Source organism: Neolamprologus brichardi, chromosome 20 (genome assembly GCF_056152115.1).
Source record: "Neolamprologus brichardi isolate AB-2024 chromosome 20, ASM5615211v1, whole genome shotgun sequence".
Taxonomy (NCBI): Eukaryota; Metazoa; Chordata; class Actinopteri; order Cichliformes; family Cichlidae; genus Neolamprologus; species Neolamprologus brichardi.
Genome location: NC_142123.1, coordinates 29,301,528 through 29,316,670, shown reverse-complemented (window position 1 = coordinate 29,316,670; position 15,143 = coordinate 29,301,528). Strand labels below are relative to the sequence as shown.

Below are 15,143 nucleotides of genomic sequence, written 5' to 3'. Positions count from 1 at the left end.
TTCAGCTGTGAACAATTTTTAAATGCCAGACGTAGGAAGCTTTTAAAATAATAAAGATTGCTACAAACCTCTACATGCACAGATGGGTGACTTTCCAATAAACTGTGCTTTCTAATTTCTTTCTGTTATTTCTAAGGGGGTTTGGTGAGGCGTGATCTTCAAATGGTTGCGATGATTTCACTGGGTCGGACCTACTTTTACTTTCAGAACTGCCTTAGTTTGTCCTCAGACATACTTAATACTCAGACATACTTAATACTTCAGTTATACTTAATATAACTGGAGTAAAGCAGCAGAGTAGCTCTTCTTACTCCATCAGAAAAAGACCCACTCTTTATTTGTGCAAACAATGTGCCAGTCAAGCGTGCTTCCTGTTGTGTGAAACAACGCGTTGTCGCAGAGGAATTCTATTTAAAGAGGATTTAGTACTACTTCTGGGTATTTTAGAAAATAGCTGAAGAGGAGTACAAGCTTCACGTGCTTTTACAGGAAACGGTCAAGGAAAAGCACCGCGCGTAGCCCCTCCCACGCCGTATAAACACAACACGTCGCCTAAGTTCGCAGTCTGCGTATGTGTGCACTTACAGAGGTGTGACTGTTGTACTCGACGCTATTCAAAATGGATTTTAAGTTTATAGCGCTGCTTATACTGATCGGGTCTTTCATGGTGAGTCGATTAATGCTATGTTTTTATTTTTACAGGGATCGCTTTTGACCTGCGACAACTTAAAGTAGCACGATTTCAGATTATTTCTTCTTAACGTGTTATTATACGCTATAACATGTGCTAATCATCATATCCATCTGTTACATTACTATGTTATATTATTGTCAAAATCCTGCTTTTCCCCTGCCAAGTCAAAACCTAATGCTACAGTTACATTTCATGAGGTGCTTTCACTTTCGATTTCCCGGCAGTGGAGGGTTTGGACAAAGACGTGACCTTATGTGTATCCTGATTTGCAAATATTTGTTAGTAACGTTACGAACAGCGGTACACCTGGCTGCGTGCATTCACGGTTAGTTTAGCAGTTAACATTTGGCTGAATCTCTGGGACTTTCCACCACGCCCCTCGCAGTCTACCCTGAGGAAGTGAATCTAACATTATCAACATAGAGAAACTCAACCGATACTCGAGATCACACAAGGGCTAACTACCTCTTATTTAAATGTCATGCTTTTGTTTTGCAGGGAATGACTGTTGCTCAGGCCAGCTGTGACCCAGAAACACAGTATGAAAAGGGGGGTCAGTGCTGTCTCATGTGTAAGCCAGGTACGAAAACACAAAATTAAAATAAAACATCTTTTTTCTTGTTATTTATAATATATTGTCACCAAATTGAACTTGACAGATACATAAACAACAAATACAAGATTAAGAGCCATATCGAAGGCATAACTGTACTAATAGCATCCAATCTTTCTTTTTTAAAGTAATAAACATTTAAAGTAGCATGTTTAAGAGGAAACCTAGCAGCAGGAAGCATGTGGTAGATAACTTTTTCAGACAGCATGATCATTGTTACTAAAGCTTTGCTTTTGCTTTCATTTTGGCTGCTTTTACACAAGCTCTGAAAATGTTCCTCAGGACAAAAGGCTAACATGCACATCAAACATTTCAAAAGATATACATATTATAGCCAAATGTGCATTTCCAACAAGCTAGATGTTGCCTTTAGTCATGCCTCACTCATGGTCTGTACTAGAAGCACCCTCAACTAAAACAAACTGAATATTTGCACCAAGTGAGAATTCATCTTTCCTGTTTTGTGCTATGTGTCTGTATAAAAAGAAGGCGAAACTGAAACTGTTGATTTCTTACACTGGAGGCAGACATTTTGACAAAAGACCCTTTCATTCATTTTTTGAGGAGAATTACTTTAGGTTGAGATTTCCAAACGACAGTAATTACTCTTCTTTAATTTATTATCAGTGTGAGTGTCTTCCAGCTTTATGGACTTTTGGTGGAACACAAAAGACATTTTAAGATGACAGCAGAGACACTGAGAAGTTGCGATCCTGGTATTTTAACATCTCAGAATAGAGTAGCTTGTAGAAAAAACAACCTAGTAATTGCTACTGGGAAAAGGGGCCCTCGTAATCCCACAGACAATGTGAAGCATGTAAACAAACCAAATATAACGTGTTGATTAAAAGGTGTTAGGGTTTGTTAGAACCAGATAAGCCAACCATCACCTAGTTGACTTGACTTTGTCATATTTCCCTAAAAGGTCCATTGATTACCTAGACTCAGAAATCCCAATTTACTAATTACTCAGGATAAATAAAGTACTTGCAAATAATATACTTGATTCTAACTATGCATATCTTGTTTTGCAGGGACTAGCATGTCTACAGAAGATTGTAAGAATCCTCAATGTCAACCTTGTCTGGATAATCACTACCAGGATAAATACACAAGGGAAAACAAGTGTCTGAAGCAGCCTTACTGTGATAGAAGTAAGAAATTGTGACGAATTACCTCAAACTGTTCCGATATAGTGAGTCTGTGTATACTGGGACAGAGAGAGACTTCTCTTTAATGTTGCTCACCTTACAGCGTAAACCTTTTTTGTCATTTAGATAAAAACTTTGAGGCTCAAGTCGCAAAAAGCAAGACAGAGCGATCCATCTGCAAGTGTAAAGTGGGATTCCACTGCTCCAGTGAAGAATGTATTACCTGTGTGGAACACACAGTCTGTCAACCAGGATATGGAGCTAAAGTCATAGGTACCAACATCCTTGTGACTGAACATTTGTTTAATTCGTTTTAAGTTTATTATTATGCGATTGAGTCTCATTTTTTTGAAAATGATTTTTGATATTCAGGCAACAACTCACAGGACACAGAGTGTGAAAAATGTCCAGACGGGACATTTAACAATAATACGTCGTGGTATGCTCAGTGCCGCAAATGGACAGAGTAAGTACACATTTATTTTGTTATAATTTGTTCACCTTTTGAATTTAGTTATGTGTTTCAAGAATATTTTTCCTTCTTCCTGTGAATATGCCAACAAATAGTCCCGCAGAATATCCACCATAGGTCAAGGTCAAGTTTCTTTATATAGCACATTTCCAAACAGTCAATGCTGCACAAAGTGCTTAACAATGTAGCATACCACTAAAACAAATAAAATGCAAATCAATAACGATGCAGCAAAATATAGAAAAAACTAATAAGTAGACGAGATAAGTCAATAAAAACAACTAAGGCTGTTAAAACCAAAATGTTTAGGTCAAAGTGTGTTAAAAGCCAGACCATGAAAAATGTGTCTTTAGTAACGATTTAAAATGTTTGAGTGTTTGTGCTGATCTAATATTAAGAGTCAGACTATTCCACAGAGAAGGATGTCGCCACAAGACTGAGTTTAGTCCGTGGAATAGTTCCGGTTAGTTTCGACCTGGACCTCACGGTTCTTTCTGGAGCATAAATAGGAGCTCAGACAGAAAAGAAGGGGCTCGGCCGTTAAGTGACTTAAAAAAAAAAAGTACGAGTTTAAATTGGATCTTGTATGGAACAGGGAACCAGGTTAAAACTGGGGTTATATGCTCCTTCCGCAAAGTTACTGCACTAACATACAATTTAAACACCTTAATTTTTTATCATGAATTTAAAAAGCTGATGTGAGCTGTTTGGCCACAAAATCTGGAATTTTCTACAGGAATTTCTTCTCAAAAACAGGGATCAGGTGGTTGTTTCAGTTCTTCTGAAGAGCCGTGCCATAGATTATATTTTTCCTGACAATGATAGAAAATGCTGCTTGTAATTGACACCCGGAGACCATTGTTTATTCACTATTGATGTAGGAAGACCTTGTAGAGCTGTGTTATCTAAATCTGTCAACATGAAAAAATAAAGCGAATCTGAGGCATTGTATTGACTTGCTTCTTAAGTTTGTGTAACTTTAGCAGTGATTTATTAAAGGTGTGAGTCTGACTGAAAAGGAGATTCTGTAAATGAAGAAAACTGTGTTTCATGACGCAACCGGTTGGTTAAACCAAAATATGACCTCTGGCGTACTTACCTTTCATTAGGCCCAAATACAGTAACTTACATAAGCTTTAATCTTTGTGTAGGGGTAACAAATCAAATGTAAATAGTGGTATTCAAGGTGGAAATACAAACCAATAACAAATTATTGAAAAACAAATGCAACACTGAGGCAGGAATTCTGCTCTAATACTGTGAAATTCATTGCAGATGTGAAAAGGGATATCAAGTTGAAGAAAAGGGAACACACACCACCGACAACACATGTGGTAAGTTGTATGTAGGAAGATGAATTGCAAAGTTTTCTCACCTTTCTCGCTGCTGCCGTGTGCAGCTGTGTGGTTGGATGCGGTGCATTGTTCAAAACGAAACTATGTCAACTGTGAGAAGGTTTGTCTCATAAATCTTAGTTGGTCTGTGGTTTTCAGTGTGGCTTTGACAGCTTTCACTTACTATGTATCGACGTGTAGACTCCACAGTCTCCTAATTTACTGCTAATTTTAGAATTACAACTGAATTAAGGATTTATTTTCAGTTTTCCACAACGCTTCTGAATTTATGCTTCCTCTGTTTAATGTGACTACGTGTTTGACATGAAATTCTCTTTTGTTTTACATTTTGTCTGCACAAATACCCATGTTCTAGACAATATCAGAGAACTTGTTGTATGTTAACTGTGTTTTTATTTCTTTTTCTCTACCAGCAGGGACACAACGGGGTCACACAATCGTCTTCTCTATTTTATCTGCAGTTTTTGTGGTCACTATTGTAATCCTGGTTTTAGTATATCAAGGTAAGCTGTGCTCTAAAGCTCTAAACAAATAAATAATAATAATCTTCCTATGTACTTATATTCTGTGTTTCTTCTTTTTTATGAATCGGCAAAGCAGGATGCATAAAACAAAGGACAAAGGTAAATATGACTTTTTAAAATGTATTTATTTGTTGTTACGTAGATGCTTTTTAATGACAGTAAAAAGATACCCATTGATTGAGATATATATATATACATATATACACACACACACACACATATATTAGGGGTGCAACGATACATAAAATTCAGTTCGATACTTTGGTGTCACGGTTTGATATTTTTTCGATACAAAAAAATGTTCATGCCTTTTTAATTTGTCATTTATTAAAATTATAAATATATATTTTAACTCAAAAGTACAGTTTTTAAATTTAATGTTGCTGAAACAACAACAAAAAAAATCTATCTGATCAAGAAATCACTCATCTTTGGAAAAGAGAGTTTATTACAGAGAAATGGCTCTTTCCAAAATAAAAGCTATACTATACGCTTCTTCTGGGCTATATTCTCAGCAGCATATTAAACATATCAGGTCCCCATAAGGAGAATCATGTGCTAACGGCTGTCTAAATGACTCGGGTAAAGTTTGTAGCATGCGTGCTTGTTGTTTTTGTCTGCTTCCACTTGTCTTTGCACTAGGATGATGTCGGCGTAAATGCACAGTCATATTCATTGTGTTCCCACTAGTGCTGTCAGCGTTAATCTCGTTAAAATGACATTAACGCCACAACACGGCAAATCTCCGTTAACAAGTTACCGCGGATCGCCCCGTGCGTGGGGCTGGACGGCGTCAACACGTTAACAAGCTAACGCACTAGTTCCCACCAATTGAGCATTGCGTGGCACATCCAACATACTGTTTTACTTTTGTCCATGACGCGCTTACCTTCAGGGTCATGCTTCACATGAAAACCAAGATAGTTCCAAACGCCAGATCTGAATGAGGGTGGGGGAGGTTCAATTTCGGGTAGCGTTGAGACAGTTGCCATGTTACAACGAGCTTAGCTTCTGTCTTGCTAGCTTGCGCTCAGTGGATCTGCACTCGACAGTGCAGCCTAGGTGGAGTAGTCGAACGCAGATCCACTGAGCGCTCAACACAGACAGTATCGTCAGAAGAAAAGTTGATAAAATAAATTACAAATTTTGTATTGTTCGATACATATGCGTACTGAACTGAAAGCACGGTTCAATATCAATACGAGTATTGTTGCACCCCTAACATATATGTGTGTGTGTTTGTATATAATTGAAATAATGGAATTTAGAATCAATTAGTGTCTTTTGACCAGGTAATCAATTTCTAAAACGATTTCAGATATGTTACTTTAGCACTCCAGTGTACATCTGTAAACTAAAGATGATATCTTAGATTCTGAAAGATTAGCTTAGTTTAGCATAAAGCCTAGCTGTTTCTAGGCTTTATGCTAAGCTAAGCAACAGCTAATGAATCCAGTCATAAGAGGTGCACCTACAAGGATCTGTTAAAAATATAATAATTTCATACATTAAAAAATTAAACTGTAAATATTTGTTTGTTTTTTTAGTCTTTTCACAATGTAAGACTGCTTGTTGCCAATCTTTAATGCTGACCAGGAAAATATAACAGCAATCAACACATTTTTTTTAATGTACACACGTGAAAGCAATATGTGGATTTTAACTTTGAGCAAGAAAGAAATTAAACAGTTGCACAAAATGAAAGCCTGTTCTTTTAAATCAGTGCTGAGGTTTGTCCTCAAGTTTAATCAGCTTGGGTCATTTTGTGTGGTCCCTTTTAATAGGTTTGCAGTGGATTTATATACACATCCTGCTGATTGTGTGACATGTCTGTATTTCTGATGTACCTTAAATCCTGTTTCACACCTTTAGACACTGTTTCAGAGAAATGCACTGCATAATTCAACACAGGAACTATAGCATAAAGTTGTACGTGCTTTGCTGTGAGAGGAAAAAATGTGTAAAGCACCAGAACTGTTGACTTGATCAAAATGATTTTATCGTTATTATAATGTATGTTATTTCTTTAACTCTGACATGGCTATTTTGAACCACAGATGTGTGAAGAAGACATAACAACCCATAAAGAAACAACGTATAATAATCAAATGACACCAGAGGAAAATGAGGATGAACTAAGCCATGAGCTCTCCTCAGAAGGATTCACAGAGAAAGGGAACCAGGTGATGCAAGAGCGAGGCAAAGAAGAAATCGTGTCTCGTCAGGAGTCTCAGCTGGAGTCTCAGTTTGAGTCTCAAGAAGATAGTCAGTCAATGGATCAATTTTACAAACAAGTTTAAAAAACGACACAGATTGTCCAAAGTGCTGCGCAAAGTTAAAAAATAATTACCTGATCTGAATAAGAATCAATGAATTAGTCTCCTTACTAATTCATTTTGAATGTTTACATGAAGTTAAAATCATTTCATTTGCACTAAATTGTAAAAACCTAAACACACACACACACTATATATATACACGTGGTGTAGACGTTATCATCTGGCAAACAAAACGTCCCTGGTTTGTTTCCAGCTAGGAAGGACATGCGATTTAAATCTCCACCAAATGAAGCGCCCAGTGCGCCCCCTAGTGGCAAGTGAACAGCCGAAAGTAGCTAGCTATAAGTCTAACTGTTAACAATAAAATGTAAAGTATGATGTATTATAAAGTGTAAAGAAAGTGTGGGGTAGTGTGTGATTTACCTGCATTAGTTTTGAGGTTGGTTGCAATTTTTAAGTTATGCATTGTTTATTTTTTGTTTTGTTTTTGTTTGCTTGTGTGTGTGTGTGTGTGGTTTTAAGACAGTATTGACAGGTGTCCTGCTCCTATGACATGTCACATGGACCACTAGCTACTGTTACCGTGTACATGATTAGCACTGTTTTGTTTGTTTGTTTGTTTGTTTGTTTTTTTAATTTGAAAACACATGCAACATGTGGAAATAACAATCCGTGGGGTTGTTCGTGTACGCACAATCCCACTCCCATCAAGATCAAAACAACACCCCACAGTGGACACCACCATGCTGAGCATGCTTACATCCTACAGTTAGCTTGTATTTGATGCTGTGATCTCATTTGTTCTGTACAGATGCTTTGTTAGTATTTGCATGTACTCAAATTGTGCCGTTTAGCATGAAAACGGCATAGTGTTCACCGTTTCTGCATTAAAATTTGTGATATTTAATAAGATGAGTTTGTTCATTGTTTCCTGCTCTTGGTTACCATAGCCTCCCACAATTCCCATAATGCTTTTGTGGGATCAGGAAGTATAATGTTCAGCGGGCTATACCATGCCATTTTGACAACGGGGGTAATTTTAAGCGTATCCAAATTAGTTATTAGTTGTTACTGTTTGTTGCTGAACCGTGGCCTTGCATGGTCTATGTACTCACGGTGACGATGCTGATAAAAATATTAAAACGTGATATCTTCAACCGAGTTCCGGAGATGAAAGGAGCGTCTTGTTTCCGTTTCCTGCATTGGTTTATGGACGTGGTAGCCTACGTTCTCCTTTGAAAGTGTAAGTCACAGTTAATTTAAAAATGTTTGTGCTGTGCCTCTATATTTGCACTTAGTTAAACATGAATTGCGTTTTATCGCTGACAGTTTAAAGAGCCTTAATTGCCTCTTACCTGTGTCTGAGTACATTTGTGCTTTTCACCTCTGCTCTGTTCTCAGTGATGACTTTATGTTAAAACCCTGCAGGTTAGTAGACTAAACTGTGCTGTAATTGCTCTTGATTTCCACAGAGAGGCGCCAGATGATTACTCTACTTTGAAAATTCAGTTTTTAAGTTCAAATGGTAACTTTTTAGTGCGACACTAGAAATATGAGGCAAAAGACGTTTGTAAATATCCGAAGCAGACATACATTTATCGGTATCAAATATTTTTAAGGTTCATGACATGATATCAATTTTATTTCGTGTCGCTTGTGTGAGAAATCTGGGAGTCAGGTTGGAGCTAATCTGGCCTCTGTGCGTTACTGTTTGTAGGGATTTGCATAGAGAGTTGAGGCCAGAAGACAAGGCATTTCGGACCAGTTCCTCCCAGGAGCTTTTTTCATTATGTGTGGATTAATGGAGGTAGGTCCCTTTGAATGTACATGGAAACTGGTGTGATTGATACTAAGAACCTCTAGAAGACCTTAAGCCCCGCTGCTGTGAAGTTTTAGGAAATGGAAGTGCCATATTTAGGAAGGAGATAGTTAGTTTGTTTGTTTGTTTAAATAAAGTTTAATTGAATTTACTTGCAATATTCTATCAAAAAACCTACAGAGAAAGACACAAAAGACGTATTTTTGATGTGTAAATTTCCCCCGAATCTCTTTGAATTCTTAGTCTAATGTCATAGTCTCTAAGTGATAGATTAATGTGGTCCTGTTATCAGACTGTTGATGTGGGCTGTCATCAGTGTGATCGGAAAAGGTCAAAGCTGTATGCAAAGTATATCAAGAAGTAGGGATACAGACCAGTAAAACTGCAGAATTTCGCCATAAGTCGAAGTTTATTTAAGCAAAAAAATATTTCTTCATGATTAGACAAAGGAAACATAATTTACAGTTTGTTGGTGGAAAAATACATCTACATTATTTACAGTAACACAAACATGTTCATTCTTTGGTTTCACGACACATTTTCGTTTCAATGCAAACTTCAGGAAATCCCTGAGGTCTGAAAGTTTAAAGTGCAAAAGCTGTGGGAAAGTGTCCTTTTTATTCGTGCACAAGCACCGGCTTAGACGAGTTCGCGAGTCGTATAGCACGAGGGAACGAGCAGTCCGTTTCTTGAAGCCCAGTCTTCCCACAGTTTTCCGGCAGGGTGGTAAAAACTGTCGACAGGTTTCTTCGCAGTCTCTGAGGTGGCGGTCTCTGCCAAAGACCAGATTTTGGGTTTTGGACTGGCGATGTTTTCTTTACTTTCCAAAACTGATGGCGTGCGGTCAGAGTCACGCTTTTCTGTCTTCTTGACAAGTCCGAGCTCTTTGTCTTCCTGACGCGGTATCTCCAAACGCGCATCCAAAGGTCCCGCGCTATCCAACGCGCTCTCGACCTGCTCGTCTGCATCTGTGCGCTCTGCTTGAGGCTCTGCCTCGTCCTGCTCATCCAAATGACACTTCTGCTCGTCTTCATCGCTCTCCCCTTCTTGCTCCTCATCCTCCTCATCAGATTTCCCCTTTGACGCCCAGCTGACCCTGTTTTCCTTCTTGAGGCGCCTCCTTGCGTTGGCGAACCAGGTAGAGACCTGCGTGAGGCTCATTTTGGTGATGATGGCGAGCATGATTTTTTCTCCCTTTGTGGGATACGGATTCTTCAGGTGTTCGTTCAGCCAGGCCTTGAGCGCACCGGTACTCTCTCGGGTGGCCACCTTGGCCACCCTACTGGGATCATCGGCTGCTCCCGGACGGTATGGAGGGTAGAAAGCCCCGCTGCGAGCCAAGAGAGCGTGATGGTAGGGAGAGGCGGCTTTCAAGTCAAACCCGCTGCTCTGAAAAGTAGAATAAAAGAAAGATAAGAACTAAAGAAGAGATTCGACACTTTTGACTCAGTGTCACAAGCATCACACCCAGGATTTGTTTGACTTTACGCATCACAAAGATGCAATTTAAAACAAATCCGTTTTAGTTACTCGAGATCAGAGTGAGAGTGTTAATCTCTAAATTATCAACTCACCATGTGTGCAATGTGCCTGTGGTGTGGGTAGGGTATAAAGTTATATCCCTGTAGTCCTGAGTATGGTATGGGAATCCCAGCTGCCATCGCAGCCAGATGCTGAGCCTGCTGCTGCTGTACACCCGGTGGACAGCCCAGCACCGGGATCTGATATCCAGTCGGCATAGTGATGTTCCTCTCCAAGAAGAAGTTGCCAAATCCAGTTTGCGATGCGGGCATCTTTTCTGCGTCCAAGCTGTTGAGGTCTGAGTTTGATGCAACCTCCCGGGTCTGTTTATATAGGCTACACCCAGCTGCCAGCGGAGGAGGGCGAGAGGGGAGGGGGGAGACGGGGGGTATCCCACTGACAGCCCATTGACTGACAGCTACGTTCAAAAGACCTACAGCTTTCACTGGCAACAAATCCCATCAAAGAAGCCCTCCGCTGTTCCTTTTAGCGTTTTCGGGGAGAGGCTAAATATGTTCTGCTTATCGCAACGCTGTGATTTCTGGAGAGAACCTACGTTTCAATTCAAATGCGACCCTTTGGAGAGGTGACTAAAGACGCTCGTCTCTACATGACAAGCAAAGATCTGTTATTTATACTTTATTTTACATCAAAGAGTCCAGCAAAGTTTGTTTTTGTTCATTCGTCGATGTGACTCGTCATTTTTATTTATATTTTACAGCCTCCAAAAAGGCAAAACTAAAAATAATAATAAAACTAAAAAATAAATTAAATAAAAATATTGTCTGTTTAAGTTGTAATGCTTACCCTCTCAATCCGTAGTTTGCATTATTTTAGTTTTTCTTGTGATATATTTTTATGACAAGTTTAACACTTATCATGTCTGGCACTAATCAATGGAGAGGGTTTTTTTTGTTTTGTTTTTACCTGAATTCAGTTAACAGTTAACAGCATCCTGCAAGTCTCTTATTGCCGCTTCTGACACGTCACCGCCTTCGGATCTGTCGTTTTGTGAATTTAATTAAGCATCTCACCAGCAATAAATTACGCTAATAAGCCAAAAGGAGACGTTTACGCACGAGTAAAAGTGTCACTACGAGAGATTTCTTGAAGGTCTTTCACAAAATAATTAAAAATGAATGAAGAAAATGAACATAAAATATAGTTGTCCGTTAACCTCTCGAGCCCCGGAGCAACGGATTTTTATTTGTTAATTTACTGACTGAACCATAAGACACTGCCCTTCATGTCGGATGGCATTGTTTTGAGCGCAGAGCAACGTTTCAATGGCTCTAATTAAACGAGGCTAAGTGAAACAGGTGTTGACTAATGTATATGATAATTATAAGATAACAGATGTGTGTGTGTGTGTGTGTGTGTGTGTGTGTGTGTGTGTAAGGGGGTTGTTAGAGATAAGAGGTGAAGATTACACCTCTTATTCTGCTGTCCTCCTTCATGCCCTTCAAAAGAGTCGAAGCAAAGCTGAGTGTTTGTGTTCAAAGGAGCGCAGCTCTGTTATCTGGCATAAATTTGACTATCTTATTAACAGCATTAGATGTGTAGTGTTGGTTGTGATAGCAGGAGTGCTTGTATTAAGTGGTAAAATAAGTGTTGAAACAAGCAGAGCTGACACTTTAGTAAAGATTAAATTCACAGTCTTCTCATTTTAAATTGACAACCTTTAATTTTCACCTGCAAGTTGTTATTTTTGTTGTTGTTGTTCTTTGGTTTTCATTTGGCTTCTTGGGTTGTTTTTTGTTTGTTTGTTAGTTACTTTCAGTCAGCTTTGATTTTGCTATTTTTGCTTTAATTTGTTTTTTATGATGCATTTCTGTAGCAGCGCAATGTTCTTCTAAATCTGAATAACCTCTAGCAATTATCTCACTTTTTGCACTGTCTACGTATTTATTTCCTTTATCTTTCACATTAATCTAGGCTGCCTATGCAAACATGCTGCATATTTTTCACAGATTAAAGAATTAAAGAATTTTAAACTTTTTACTCCACTGCACTTATTTGAAAGCTTCTTGTATTTATTCTTGCAGTGTACTTGTTTCATCACAGTTGGGAGTTTACACTAAAAACAGAAGATGGACAAAAGCGAATAGGAATGGCATTTCTCTGAGTGTAAATACTATTGTGTATGCTAAATACAGTGTAAGAGATCTTATGAGGGGTTCTGCTGCTGAGTATGTTGATACTAGGAGCCAGAAAAAAATAAGTGCATTTCAACTAATGGTTATTTTCAAGCAATAAGTAAGAGAAAAGCGATGCAGGAAAAGGATGAAGCAATTTCTTTGGTAGTTTCTTATCATTTTAGATAGAAGTTAGTTATTATTAATTTAAAGAAAAACTTAATTTAAATGTTTCTGTTCTTTCTCTCTTACTTTTATTATTTTTGGTAAACTCTGTATTATCTTAGAGGTATTTGTAAGATTTTGCTAAACAGGGTAAGTATGTAAACAGAGGTCCAGATGTAAAGAGAGTGGGAACTCTTGGGGGTAGCATTAGAGGAAAAAAAACGTAGGAAAGGTGGGGGAGGGAGGGGAATTTATTTGGGTGCGGTCCACATAGCCTAAAGCAAATTTGTACAAGAGTAACAATGGGTTGACTAGGGAGCAAGGAGAAGAGGGCTTATGTCTTCAGTAGTCTACATCTCACAACACAAACAGCTCAGGGCAGCAGCCTTTGTCCCTCCTGAAGAACGTCTTTTCATTCTCTTCCTCTTTTGGCAACTCTGCCACAATACAGGTGTTGGTCTTGCTCGGACAGGTTTGGCTTGCACTGTTTGCTGTTAGGATGTCAGTGATTTACAGGAGAGAAAAGTGACCAAATGGAAAACGATTGTCCTCAGTACCCTGAGAGATAATGCAAGATAGCAGAGAGGATGAACCCATCTTCATCTGTGATAACATCTGAGCCCGTGCTCTGTGCTGAAACAACGCTCTATATCCTCCTGCTATTAACAAATCCTCTGCATATTTCATATTATAGCTCACTAAACACGATGTGAAGTTTAATAAGACCCCTTTATTTTCTTATTTTGGCAGCATAAAATGCTGAATGACAGTGCAAGTGGTCTAATGATCAGGTCAAGACAATAGGTGTAGGTGTGACCTCAATTACAGGCCATCCCATACCCTCAAGCTGACAAAGGGACTAAACATGCAATTAGAATAGCTCATATGTAGGTGTGAAGAAGACAACAAAAGCCTAAATAAAAGCCTTAGCAGCTTTAACACCTTTTGCTTGTTAGTTTATTTTTGCTGCACTCGATATGGAAAAAGGAGAAAGTTGACAGAGATTTGTAGAATCAGAAGATGGCAGTTTTGTTTCATAAGTTTACCGTGTAAGATATTGAAAGGTATTTGTATAAAAGAAGCAAAATGAAACGACAAAGTTTGCGATTTCTTTTGTATCATTTCACACACAAAAAAAATCCCAGCAAATCCAAGCGTGGAATAAAAAAAAAAAGAATCTCAGACGGTCAATTGGCAACAATTATTTAATGCTTTCCAGGCAGAACTCCTTAATGGGATTTTCCTGGGGCACCAACACAAATGGAGAGATGTAAGTAAAATGTGAATGTTATCAAGCTCTCCCACCTCTTTGCTATCTGACCCCCTTCTTCCCAGACCCCCTTCCATTCTTTGTCCTTTGTCATTGCTCTTATCAGGACCACTCTATCATTCTTTCAAAATAGTAGTGGCGCTGAAACCGCTTGCAAATGTAAGTATGTCTTTGTTTAGGGCCGGGCAGTGGCCCGCCTCCCAGCTCCCTCCTGGGTGTTGTCTGATTGACGGCTCTCCACTGGGTGAGTGACAGGCGGCGTTGGTTAGACAGTGACGGCCAGTGTGACAGCTGGCGCTGCTGCTGGTATCTCCATGCATCGGGCCCCGGTAGGTGGGTGCTGGACCCCCAGGATCCCTCAGCTAGAGGCCTGGCCCAGTTTGCCGTGAGCTCAGTCAGATCAGTTCCCCGGTGTGCTTGTTGTTGCAGATCAGCTTGTTAGCTGATTGCAGACTTTTTCTTCACCAAAGCTGAAAATTTCTTCCACACATGTGCAACAGAAAAAACAACGTCAAAGTTAGATGAAGGGTGAGAGGATGAGAACTTTACAAGCATGTATATTGTTAAAAACAGCCCCTATTTTGCATTTTTATAAGCAGAATAAACAACTGATAAATGGATTCTGACACAATGTAACGGTTAACAAAAGGAGCATTTATTAGCTGCTTTACTGTATTATGTTAAAATACTTGAGTAAGCACTTTTCTCTGGGTGTGTATCTTAAAGTAGTTTATAAACTGATTATGAATGCTAAATACTGGGATTTAAAGTACAGTCTTGTCTAATTACTAATATTTGTTATCTCACATCATCCTCCAGTTTCCCTGTAGATATGTAGAGTTAAACAATAAGGATGACATCTCAAAGTTATGTTATAGGCAGCATCAGTGCAACAGTGGCCACGATGGACTGCATGCACACAATGTGTTCTCCTTTATTTACTGCGTAACAAAAGTTTCAACAGCATTGTTACCTCAGAGCTATGCAGAAATTCTCTCCAGTTGAGCAAACTGAAGTTCACACATCTATTATTTTCTTTCTATGGTCAAACAGAGAGCAGCTAATGAGGTTATTGGGCATCTGTGACGTGACATCTACATTTTGGCCTATTTGTGAAACAATGGTAACAAGGAAGCCAAAGACAT

At 38.9% G+C, this 15,143-nt stretch overlaps 2 protein-coding genes across 3 annotated transcripts; one reads left to right on the top strand and one right to left on the bottom strand.

The window, feature by feature from the left end:
• Positions 1–539: 539 nt before the first annotated feature.
• cd40 (CD40 molecule, TNF receptor superfamily member 5) lies at positions 540–7,998 on the top strand. 2 transcript variants are annotated; one of them, XM_087834195.1, is made up of 9 exons: positions 540–667; positions 1,193–1,274; positions 2,342–2,461; positions 2,585–2,731; positions 2,831–2,924; positions 4,206–4,264; positions 4,699–4,788; positions 4,886–4,909; positions 6,850–7,998. In XM_087834195.1, exons 1-9 carry the CDS (start codon positions 620–622, stop codon positions 7,107–7,109), a joined length of 924 nt encoding a protein of 307 aa, XP_087690321.1. In that variant the 5' UTR covers positions 540–619; the 3' UTR covers positions 7,110–7,998. The 2 variants fall into 2 exon arrangements, with proteins under 2 accessions (XP_087690321.1, XP_087690320.1); XM_087834194.1 differs by having other exon boundaries at positions 4,883–4,909.
• Positions 7,999–9,314: 1,316 nt separating this feature from the next.
• irx7 (iroquois homeobox 7) lies at positions 9,315–10,718 on the bottom strand. Its single transcript, XM_006794024.3, has 2 exons — positions 10,482–10,718; positions 9,315–10,296 (listed from the first exon to the last, which is right to left on the bottom strand). The coding sequence occupies exons 1-2, from the start codon at positions 10,698–10,700 to the stop codon at positions 9,547–9,549; spliced, it is 969 nt and encodes a 322-aa protein (XP_006794087.1). The 5' UTR covers positions 10,701–10,718; the 3' UTR covers positions 9,315–9,546.
• Between the last annotated feature and the right edge of the window lie 4,425 nt (positions 10,719–15,143).